The sequence below is a fragment of the Vespula pensylvanica genome, chromosome 2 (assembly GCF_014466175.1).
Source record: "Vespula pensylvanica isolate Volc-1 chromosome 2, ASM1446617v1, whole genome shotgun sequence".
NCBI lineage: Eukaryota > Metazoa > Arthropoda > Insecta > Hymenoptera > Vespidae > Vespula > Vespula pensylvanica.
The window spans coordinates 18,384,427-18,396,825 of record NC_057686.1 but is presented as its reverse complement, the minus strand read 5'-3'; the positions used below and the strand labels follow the sequence as shown (position 1 = coordinate 18,396,825).

Below are 12,399 nucleotides of genomic sequence, written 5' to 3'. Positions count from 1 at the left end.
CTCCTAAGGGACTCACCGTGGCTATATCGAAGAGAAAGAGAAAAATCAACAAGATAGTTCAATTTAATTTGAAATTTCGAAATAATCAAAGAAGCTCTCAAACGCCTATGTTTACGAACCCCTTTAGAGGGATCATCGAAATATATGCGTTTGACCGCTTTCGTGCTACCTTCCCCTCCTCCCTTCTTTCCTTTTCCCTTTCCTTTTTTCTTTCTTTTTTTCTTTTTCCCCTTTTCTTATTTTTTTCTTTTTTTTTTATACAATCGATTCCGACAGTGGCACACGATCCGCTGCACCTGTTGCTCGCATCGTCGTAGCCCGGATACGTTGTATCCGGAACTACTACCGCGGAAGTCGCTACCTCGTTAAACTTCGTTTCGTTTCAAGAACGCGAATGTGTCCGCCGTTATAATACTATTTTGTTATTTTCAGTCGAGTCCAGTTCGGTGCAATGTTTTCAAGCATTAAGATCGAATCTAATGGGACACGACATTGTCCTCGTTCCATCGATCTCAACATTCCCCGACAATTTGTCTTTATTTTAAAATCGTCGACAGATCTCTCGTAGGATTTTCTAAAGGAACATTAGTAGAGTATATATACGTAGTTGTTCATAAAGAACACTGCTGTAAGAAGTAAGCGAGGACTACGGGAAACGTGCATGTAAAAGTCGTACAAGTCGGGAGTAGGTCGTTGAAATATTAGTTCGCGTCGTCGCACCAGGCCGGTACTTTGCACCGACCCACTTCCCTTTTCTTCTTTTCATCCTTTCTTTCCTTCTTGGCGCTAAAGGCAAAGGCGCACCTAACGAGGATTCAAATGAATTTCATAATCCCGGAGAAAGAGGAAAAGCGAGAAAGGGAGAGAGAGAAAGAGAGAAAAAGGAGGGTTGACGAGACGGAGGAGCTGGGCAACGTCGAGTTACTCGAGTTTATTAGAGGATTTTTACTTCTCTATCATCATCGCGAATGCGACTTCTTTTCCTTATCTAATAAATACCGCCTCGTCGACTTTACTTCATTCGATTTCTTTTTATTACTTAATTAAACGGGAAAAGTACCTATATCGAATTATAAAGAAGGTTCGAGTGAAAATCAATCGGTCAATTTATATGTACGTACATTCAGTCACTCAATTTAATCGAATCGCGAGTATGGACGGACGCTCGCGTAATTTAATTTATTTGCCTTCTCGAAACTTGGTCGTCTTAAACCAATATCTCGAAAACCAAGTCAATCCTAGTTAGGCAGCTCTCGGATGGACGAGCTCGAGAAGTAACGTTGAGGGAGATAGAGACGGAAAACGCGGTGGAGAGGATGAAAGAGAGGGGGGGGAGGGTGAGAGAAAGATACGATGGATCTAAATTTCGAAGTTACATAAGAATCTACGTAAAAACTATCGGTAAAAGAGAAATAAATCATCTCTCTTCCTTTCGCGCAAAGAAAAAAGACAAATGGTATAAAAATCAAGCTCTTATTATCTTTCTTTGATATCGCTCCACAACCTATATATATATATACATACACATATATATATATATATGTATGAATGTACATGTATAAGAAGGATCGATTCGCAAGTTGTTCGACAAGTTCTTAGAACTACGTAAAACTATAATATCTAATTTAAAGTCTTAAAAGGAAATAGTTATGTCAGGTGTCGGGTTGCGAAAGAAGAGAACCAAGTAAATTCCCTTTACAATTTTCTGTCTTTCGAAAGTACCAGCGGGTTAAGGAAGTTCGACTGGGGCGAAGCGACCGCGTCGACTCGCAAAACAGCGTGCTTAAACTAAAGGTACTTTCAACTAAGTTATACCTTGCTCGACTGTCTGCAGGTTCCCTGGGTACCTCGGTGTTCGACGCCGAAGTCTATCTGGTTGGAGCGAGCGGCGGCGTTTATGCTCTTCTAGCGGCCCACCTCGCCAACGTTCTTCTAAACTACAACAATATGGAGTTTGGCATAGTTCGACTTATCGGCATCTTCGTCATCGGTAAGTGAAGTAGTATCGCGGGATCGGCCGAAAGCCAGTGAACCACGATCTTCCCTTTCTCCTCCACTTGGTCCGCCAGGACATTCACGGTGATTCACCCTACCTCCTTATCTCTCCCATCGCTCTCTCTCTCTCTCCCCCCTACCCATTTTCTTCTCCAACGGGAAAACGTTGCTTTTACTCCGATAGAAACTTTTGACATCCGTCGAGAAGATTCGCCGAAACTTCTTCGAGCACGAAGTGATTTAGACAACGTTGAAATTTAATTTCGCGATATATTCGATTCGAAGAGACGCCCGAAAGAAACAGTCGGTTACTTTCGCGAGAGCACGTTTTATTCTCGTGATAATTTTATTCAATGTCGTGCACGTTTTCAATTAAAATTTATATCAAAATGCTCGTTATAAATATATCATCAATGAGCGCGATCGGGCATATAGAGGTCGGGCCGCGAGTGATACGCGTAACGTTAATTGAAATATTTTCATTGGCCAGCTCGTTTTTCTTTATTTTCCTTTCTTTTTTCAGTTTTATTTTTATATCGTTTATCGTACAGGATGCAAAATCCTTGCTGTCATCGCGCCAACGCGAGGATACCGGTACGTCGCGAAATATACGCTTGATTTATTTCTGGGACAAATTTAATCCGTCGGATTAATCGACTTGGGAAATGATATCGATTCTTTGCGGAATTTTTTTTCTTGCTCTCGCGCTCTCTATAGAGATTCCACTAAATCATAGGAAATGTTTCTCGTTAATCAAGCTTTCTTTAGTTCTTTTTCTTGTCTACTGTCAGCGATTCTTCTCCGAGTGATGGATACTACGGTTGAAAGTCTGAAACAACAATGTCGATTGTCCTACGACTGGTACGCAGCGAGTTCACGAGCAGAACGTGCACGTGATGGAAGCGAAAAAGTAGAGCAGGAAATTAGTGGCGAGTCCGCGGAAGTTTTAATTAAAAGATAGCTGGCTCGGATTTTCTCCGACCGTTGCTAAAATCATCGTTTTGGTCGCGATTGGTTCTGACATTTATGATATTAGTTCGGTAATACCTTATATATAAAATCTTTTACCGGTGACAGTGTATCCCGACGTGAAATAAAAATAATTATTGGAAACGTTGAGTTATAAATGTAAATGGATAGATGTACTGGATATCGCAAGAAATTACGAATAATTTCGTTTATTTATAGTATCCTATTAAAATACACATTTATAACGAAGTACCTAGAGCGTAATAATATGTTTACGTTTAATTCATTTAATCCGCCGTTTCCAAACATTTCGTAAACGCGCGCGTTCTCTCTCTCTCTCTCTCTCTCTCTCTCTCTCCCTCTCTTTCTCTCTCTCGCGCGCGCGTCCCGCAATGCTTATCGCCTTGTCGTTAATCCAGAGTCCAGTTAGAACGAGATAAATAAAGGAAAGAAGAAATGGAGGAAAGCAGCTTGTAGAGCATACCGATCGCGATTGGAAAGTTTTAATTAAAAGATAGACACCGGGCGTAAGAGTAGCGCGTTTCCACCGACATTGCGATCAACGTAAATTCGCAAACCTTTGTTCGTTCATCTTTTTACCAACGAAACTTCAAATTGGATTTAGCCCGTCGTCCGATAACGAAATCAGCTTGTCCTTTCGAGGATGGTACGCAAGTTGTACGACGCTTAATCGACGTAATCTCCTTACGATGTACTTAATCGACAACGATATCGATTATTCAATTAATCCCACTTTTAGACATTCTCGTCGAATATAAGTTTCATTTTAAATCGCTTCGACGGATTAAGCGATAAAAGTTGAAATCTTCCAAGCGCCTTATATTAAAGGAAAAAAAATATATATGTGTATATATATATATATATATGTATGTATATATATTTATCGATGGGAGAAGCGATAGTTTATTTTTATACGTCGAAAATAAATAACTGATCGTTAGAAGCTTAAAAATACATTCGTTCGCATGAGTCTCGTGTCGGCGTCCAGCATATCGGTATCCTCTATCGGGCTGATTTCAATGGAAGGGACGAGAGAAAGGGTCAAATGGGTGGAAACAAAAGTGGAAAGCGCGAGGCTCGGCACTATTCGGAAGTTTTAATTAAAAGATAGACGATGACCGTCGCGATCGGTGGCACCGTAGGCGGTGCGCCGCGCCAGTTCTCTCGGTTGATGAAAAGCACCGACAATGAGAATACCCGAAAGAGAAAGAGAGAGAGAGAGAGAGAGAGAGAGAGAGAGAGAATGAGAACGAGAACGAGAGCGTATAGTCAAACAGAGCGAAAAGCTTTTTGGCCTCTCGATTACGAGGCAACGACGCGTGAACCCACATACGCGCGCTCGAAGTTAGGACAACGTCGGTGTGTCTCCTCTTCGCAAGCGGCCTGGTCTTCTTTTCAAATTGGCCAACCGCTATTACGACTCGAGTACTTACCTCGGAAGCGCCTAAAAATGGCGGAACGTGTCGCAACGCGATGTCGTCGCGCGTTCGTCCAACGGTAATAAGAAAAGATAGGATCTACGACTTGATCTTATGGATTCGAAAGAGAAAGAAAGACGTGTGTGCGTGTGCGTGTGTGCTGCTACGTGGACGGACGGCGTGCGAGAGGGAAAAGACAAGAAAAGAGACGAGATCCCAGAGTCTGAACGGTTCTCGTGTGGTGGGACCTTTTGTGTGTCGTGACGATGACGACACATACACTACCATGACGATGGCAGCACGAAGGAGCAAGCTGTTTGCTATTTACACCCCTGAGACCACGACCATCCGGCACCTGTAAAAAAGAAAGATGCTGAAAAGCTCTTCCCTCGACTACGCTTTGAGAGCTTTCCATGAAATAGCCACCGGCTGTGATACCCTCCGGCAACCCTCCTCCTCCTCCTCCTTTTACTTGGACTCCGTCCTCCTTCGCGTCTTCCTTTATCTCGCAGCTTCTTCGAACCACGACGCTGGCCACGCTCTCCATTCGCGTTTTCACTACTTCCACTCTCGCGACGTTTAATAATTCCTCTTTTATCCGTACTCGGCACTCTTTTTTCAAAGATCAAATTTACTCGCAAATCGTTGGTACGTTCGATCGAACACGGCGCGAACGGCGCGATAATTATTTACTCCTGGAGAATTCCAAAGAAAAAGGGGTATTTGGAAAAGAAAGAAAAGCGACGATCGATCGATTCGTTTATCACCCGACTAATCTTGAAACGATTGTTTTTCAGCAAGCGCCGACGTGGGCTTTGCCATATACGACAGGTATGCTGCAGGAGAGATCTACGCGGGTCTACCGGTCTCTTACGTTGCCCATCTGACGGGTGCCCTGGCCGGGCTGACGATCGGTCTTTTGGTCTTGAAGAATTTCGAGCAGCGATTGCACGAGCAATTGCTCTGGTGGGTGGCCCTTGGCGTTTACGCAGCCTGTACGATCTTCGCGGTCATGTACAATCTAATGCATCCGAACCATCCATGACGCGAGGGCGGCTTCGCGCACAATCAACCGAGAAACGTAACGCGAAGCTGGTAGCCCTTGGAAGAGAAAACGAATAAAGGAAAAGGAGGAAAGGAGGATCATAAGAAAAAATTGCGTCGGAAGAAGAATACGTCGAAATGTTTTAACGGAACAACAAGTTTCCTCGTCGTCGAAACGATCTCGACACGAACACGCTGCGAATCATCGAAGGACGAGAAGAAGGAGGAAGATGAGAAAGAGGATGGATGGGTGAAGTAGGGGAGGAACGGCGGCCGGGTCACACGTTCGTCGACGCGTCTCGATCTCTTCGTAGTTTTCCTGCGTTAAACCAAAGAATAGAGTATATACACACAGGGAGATATATTTTTGCAGAACGACAAGGAAGACGATGCGCGAGGTTTGCCCTTTGCGCACTTCGACTATAAGCGGAAAATGCGAAAGCCAAAGAACCATAGTCCGTACGCAGGAAGATATTCGAAAAGTTTCACGTCGACCACGATCTCTCTCCGGCTTTTTACTCGTTAACGCGATCCCTTCGAACCAAATCAAGAACGAAAAGTAAACGAAAAGCGAAGGACGCCTAACGACATTTTTTTCTTACTGCTCTTGTATGTTATTAAGTATCGACGTCGATCTCGATGACGTGTTACCCGCGCAGTCGTTCATTGTATACCGATGTAAATAGTCTTGTAAATATTAACGAAAGAAAGATGAAAGAGAACGTTACGCGTATATAGAACGCGAGAGAGCAAGGGGAATCGGAGTGAGTGAGCGAACGAGAGAAAAAAATTGTGCGTAGAGCGTGGACGAAACAAACAAAAATAAAAGAACGAAAATTTCGGAAACGAGAGAAGAGGATGGCGGGAAAAGATTCGTCGACGAGAAGCAAATATTTTCCTTCGCGATTTTTCCTACTGTCTCGTCCTTATTCCTTCTTTGATATACTTTTTAAGAACGATGTTGGAAAGAAACGAGAAAATGGCTATTGCGTTACCAAATTTCTTTCCTCTCGATACTGCCAGAACTTTTCTTATTTTTTTTTTTTTCCTTTTTCCTTTCTTTCTTTCGTTCCTTCGTTCGTCGATTCGTCCGTTCGTCTCAATGAAAATTCCTCACGCATAATACATAACTCGTTACCAATCCGTATTGTATCATAATCGTATTACGCGTAAGTTTTCTTTTTCGTTTTGTCGTATTTGTCCATTTGTACAGAGCAACGACATATATTTATGTATGCGGAAACGAATCGTTAGATAATCTTCAAACGCATCGATACGCCGTTTATTCGCTCGATCCTCTTACTCCCTTCCTCCTTCTCTCTTACGCAGCGACTCTTCGATATTCTCAAAAGAACGATTCTCTTCTTTGGTGATTTCAAAGTCACGGCTCTTACGTATTATTTAATATATAAATATATAATATATATATATATATGTATATGTATATTATATGTGTATATCTTCTGTATAGTTTCTAAGTACGTTGATCAGGGTACAACTAGATTCTTCTTTTATTTGCTATTTATACATCAGACAAATTTCTTTTTTTTCTCTTTTTTACGGAAGGCAAATGGCCACGGTAAGAAAATTTAATTGTCGATTATAATCGTATATGTATACACATATATATATATATATATATATATATATGATATACGATATATGATATGATATATATGATATATATTATATATATTATATATATATATTGTTCTAGGTTCACACGTTTACGCGATGCGCTCATCTCATTGTTACAGACTTTTTTCTGTCTCACCAAACGAAGCAGTTTCTCTCTCTTTCTCTTTCTTTCTCTCTCTCTATATATATATGTGTGTGTGTGTATATATATATATATATATGTCTCTTTCTTCCCTTAATTTCGTTCTTAATTTCATACAAGAAAACAAGTCTTATTTATTTTTACCAAGTGGTATTTTCTTATTAGAAATTAGTATGTCTTGGAACGACTGAAGAAAAATAGATACGAAAGGAAGGAAGGAAGAAGGAAGCAAAGAAGGAAGGAAGGAAGAAAGGAAGGAAGGAAGGAAGGAAGGAAGGAAAAAAGAAAAAAGCGAGATCAAAAACGAGAGTGATGAACGATGCTAGTCAATTAGTACCCACGAGAAAGCTACGTCGGGTTGTAGCTTAAGGTACTGCTATGTTGTAACTCGCAGAAACGTCGAGAAAAACGGTGGGAGAAATAGAGTGAAAAGCGACTCGACTGTGAAAGGGTTGTATAAGAAGAAAAGGAAAGAGAAAGAAAGAGAGATAAAAAGAAATGGTCGGTGACGAAGGTATCCACTTTAAATAGCTACAATGTTCTGTTACAATGCAAAGAGAAAAGAGAAAAGAGTGTGTGTGATAGAGACAGAGAAAGAGAGAGAGAGAGAGAGAAAGGGAGAAAGGGAGAAAAACAGTACTACACGAGATGCTGAAAATTGCAGAGACGATGACACGATTGTCTTGTCCTACGTTGCTGCTGAGATAGTACCAATACTCGAATAATTAAATTCGCATGAGTTCGAAAGGGAAGAGACGAGAAAAAGAGCTACATCGAACCATCGTTGAGGTCGTGGTAACACTCTTTTACTCTCTTTCTCTTTCTCTCTCTCTCTCTTTCCCTACCCACCTTTCTCTTTTTCTCTCATCTACGAAATTCGATTCTCCATGCGGCTTTATTTAACAGAGAGACTGTAAATGATTACCAACGTCGTTTTTGACGTACTTGTGAGTTTCTCCGTTATCTCATTAATAAATGGTAGTTCCATTAAAGGACTCCTTTTCTCGTGAATATATATATATATATATATATATATATATATATATATATGTATGTATATATATATATATATGTATGTATATATATATATATTATAGTGATATCGAATGTAAAGATTCTTCGATACACGGGATGTTTCGTTTTTGACGAATGTATTACAGAAATGATTAATATCGTAATAGTTCGCGTTAATCATTTCGTATCCTACAAAAATGGAATATACGATTGGTGCTCTTCAATATTCTATGCAAATGAGCTTAGGAAGATAATGATTGGAAAACCGTACGATCCTTTTTCAACGTCATTTGCATGTTATTGAAAAGCGGCGCGGCGCTTTGGTATTACATTTCGGCCGATTTATATCATCGTAGGCTCATTGATATGTACTTTTTACGAGCGATATCACTTGTATAAATGAATGAGAGAAAAAAAAAGCAACGGAAAAACAATGAATGAAAACGTGGCTTGTCGTATTGTTTCTATATTTCTACGGCCGGTAAAGAGCATTTAAAGAGTTTCGTTCTCGAGCAGACAACACTGCCCTTCAAAAGGAAAAAAAAGAAAAATGAGGAAGGAAGGGAGAATTTCGTCCAAGTATCCGAGCGATTATTCCCTTCCCTTTGTTTCGTCTTGTTCGTTTTTTTTTTCTTTTCTTTTTTTTTTTCTTGCTGTTCTTTTTATATATCGTCCACTCATCGTCACCGTCATTAAATTAATATTATTATTTATTTCCGCGCGAAATCAATGGGGAGAGGGAGGTTTTCCTCCGTTCGACCTCGATGCACCAATTCATCGCTTTATGTTCGTTGGTTTTTAATTATCACGTTCCATTAACCGATATCCGTAGGACGACAGTATTGTTCTCGGAACTACTTTCCATTTAATTATCGCGATCATCGTGAAAGTTTCTTCGAAGAAAATAATCGAGAGTACTTTCCTTCGGATATATTTTGTTCGTTTTTTTTTTTTTTCTTTTTCTTATGTCGTTTTTAAAATGTTTTCTTTTCGTTTTTTCTCCTTTTTTTTTTTTTTATCATCGTCATCGTCGTCGTCGTGGAAGCCGATAGGAAAAAAAAATTCGATCGATCGTCTTCTCCGCCGTTTATTTCGACGACGCATCGGGAATCTCGATTTTTCGCGAGGTTAAAAAAAATTTTTAATTAGTTTAATTAGTTCCCGTTGCGTCGCCTACACCTCCTGCGTGTTTATTTTAAATGTCAGAAAATATGGTTTATAACACTGCCACAACACACAATTTTCAGTTAAAACCCACGGAAAACGAATTTTCCCTCTTCCCCACCATCGCCGTCATCCCTATCGCACGATCATCGACTTTACGAAGCTAATTAACGGGACACGATCATCCAGGTTGAAAGTCTAAACCGATAGCGGGAATATGTGTGTGTCGTGCTTGTGTTATGCCTGTGCGTGTATTACGCCTGATGCGCGTTAAAATACGATAGCGATATATATATATATATACATATATATACATATATACATTGTGTATATATATATATATATATGTATATATACATATCAGAGTAAATACACGCTGCGATATCAGCACGAGAAGAGTTGCGACTAATGTTAATAATAATTTATACTGCTTACGGTTAGTCACGAGTATCCACAAGCCAAAGAGGTGGAGCTAGTAACAAAATTTCAAGCGATTACTAATTATTATTATTATTATTATTATTATTATTATTATTATATTATTATTATTAATATTATTATTATATAATTATTTTTATTATTATTATTATATTATTGTCCTCACCATCGTCATAGAAAATCGTTTTTATTATCGTCGAAAGAATCGACGTTGCTCAGCCGAAGCCGAGCCGTTTATATTCGTTCATCTCCTGTTATTGAGCGTTCGAGACAATTAATCATTCTGCTCCGTACAAAACGTGATAACGTCAAGTCCTCGCCTAGAATATTTCGCATAGTATTTCTGTACGCGTTCGCCGCCAAAGGAGGTGCGTTTTAAAGATAGAAGAAAGTCTGAAGAAGAAGAGTAGGCGGAAGGAAAGGGAAACGACGGTATTTAATCGATAGATCGAAATATCTTGTACGTGCATATAGTATATATACGTCTATTAAAATATATAAGGGTCTCCTCAGAAACATTTTAGTCGACTCGATTAATCTAAACTTACTATCTTATTGCTATATGTATGTTTATATATGCATACATATATATATATATATATATACATAAATATATATATATGTGTATAAAAAATAATTATACTATATATCGCCGAGCGTACGTAATAAAAAAGATAAAACATAAAAAAGAAAAAAAAAAGAAAAAATAGAAATAATTTTATTAAAATCGAGTCGATCTAAACGAGGTACTTTCTATATACGTCTTATGTAAGTACGTATGCACACGCATATATTTTTTTGAAAATTCAGTGAAAAGCAATGTGTTATTTATTATTTTTTATTAATTCCAACGTCGATATCGTAAGAAAGAGCGACGAAACGTCTGCAAGAAAAAAGCGTCGTACGTTTTCGAACGTTTCGATCGTCCACGTCGGACAATAGCGAAAACATCGACGAAAAAATGTATTTTCGTTGTTCTTTCGAGTTGGAACGCGTTAAGATTTCCCGATCGGTGGTGATCGTAACTCGCGAGGACACGAACACTCCACTCTCTCGATGTCCTCTTCTTCGGGTTTAGAAATATCGACCAAAAAAAAAAAAAATGATACTTTGTTCGGTCCTAATGCGTCGAACGAGAATGAATTCGAAACTGAGTATCATTGTTTTCTCACTCGATAAATCGATGGAACTTAGTAAGGTAATCGATGCAATTATTACTTATTAAATATTGCTTAGCGATTTGTTCTGCATATCTCAAATTTTTTCCAATGATCGTGTCGCTATGCGATAAGTAGATAATTGTATCGTCGAGCCTGTAATATAATTTTTCATTCCAAAGATTAATAGCAAAGCGTTGTTTTAGTCGGGCCTTTTTTTTTCTATAATACCACTTCGCGAATGAGATGTAATAACGACGATCGATGCCGCGTTAAAAGAGAACGTACTATTTTATCGATAGGAGGACGAGCTTTTTTACCGTTAATGAAAAATAATATCTACCGTGAAAACGTTGTCGCGGGGATCGAATAATGAAAACATTTTTCGAAAGGAGAAACATTTTAAACAGATTGTTTATCAGAGAATACTCAAAGCGAGAAATCGATTACCGTCGATAAAGGGGATGATTTTGGTTTGAAGAGCGACCCCGTTTTGGACCAGTCCTCTTTACGAAAAAAAAAAGAAAAAGAAAAAAAAAACGTCGCGGTTAGGTAAAGGCACTTACCAAATGCGCGTATCGATAACGCGCAAGATACACGTTCCTTAGGTTTTAAACGATATTATCTGCCCGATACCGTCTCTACTATGAGAATGTTTGAAAGAGAAAGAGCGATCGATTTATCTCTAATCGCCAGGGATACGTATGACCAACATTCGATAAAGGTATGCGTCCGTGAGAATGAAAATGAGAGAGAGTGAGTGAAAGAGAGAATAAGAGATCAAACTTAAAGAAAAAGTATGATAAGAAAAGCAAGAGAAAAATACCGTCAAGTCGGTATCGCAGCATTTATTTCTGTCTGAAATAAATCCATTAAAATAATTACTGTAATTATATCGTTCGTCGTTGTCAATTATTTTCCACACATCACTGTCCCTTATTATTGCAGATATTTTCTACGATACGACGCATCGATGCGAGGTGTGTCAGGTGTGTAGCAGGTAATACGTTCGTAACGGGAATGAATGATCGTTGAATCTTTTATTAATTTCTTTCTTTTTTTTTTTTTTTTTTTACAATACGCATGAATACACAAGACACTTTTTAATACGTTTCAATTATGTATTTCATGTTAAACTCCTGTTCTTATAATCGATAAACGCATCTCTACGATCTCGGAAAATGTTAATCGTCTACGAAAGGACCTTATGTAAATCTACGAAGCCCCTTTTGCGAAAATAACGGCACAAGAAATACATAATCGATTAAACGGTAATCACATTACGACACGACAAGAAAATCTCGAGTATAAATGTTTGATCGCGGATTATCGTGCTTTTCGTTTCAGCGTATCATCGCAATTATATGCGCACGATAAGTTCGTAGGATTAAACGCAATT

At 39.1% G+C, this 12,399-nt stretch overlaps 1 protein-coding gene across 2 annotated transcripts in view; it reads left to right on the top strand.

Moving 5' to 3' along the window:
• The window catches only part of LOC122638148 (protein rhomboid), a 247,900-nt gene that overhangs the window by 224,033 nt on the left and 11,468 nt on the right, over positions 1-12,399 (top strand). Inside the window, exons 9-10 of one of the 2 annotated variants that reach the window (XR_006329357.1) lie at positions 1,835-1,990; positions 5,201-6,882. Coding sequence is in view for 1 of the 2 variants with exons in the window: in XM_043830894.1 (XP_043686829.1) it covers positions 1,835-1,990; positions 5,201-5,448 (404 nt within the window). In the remaining variant the exon portion in view is untranslated. Of the gene's footprint in view, positions 1-1,834; positions 1,991-5,200; positions 7,801-12,399 lie in introns of those variants that run through there. The other variant, XM_043830894.1, reaches the window with a different exon arrangement.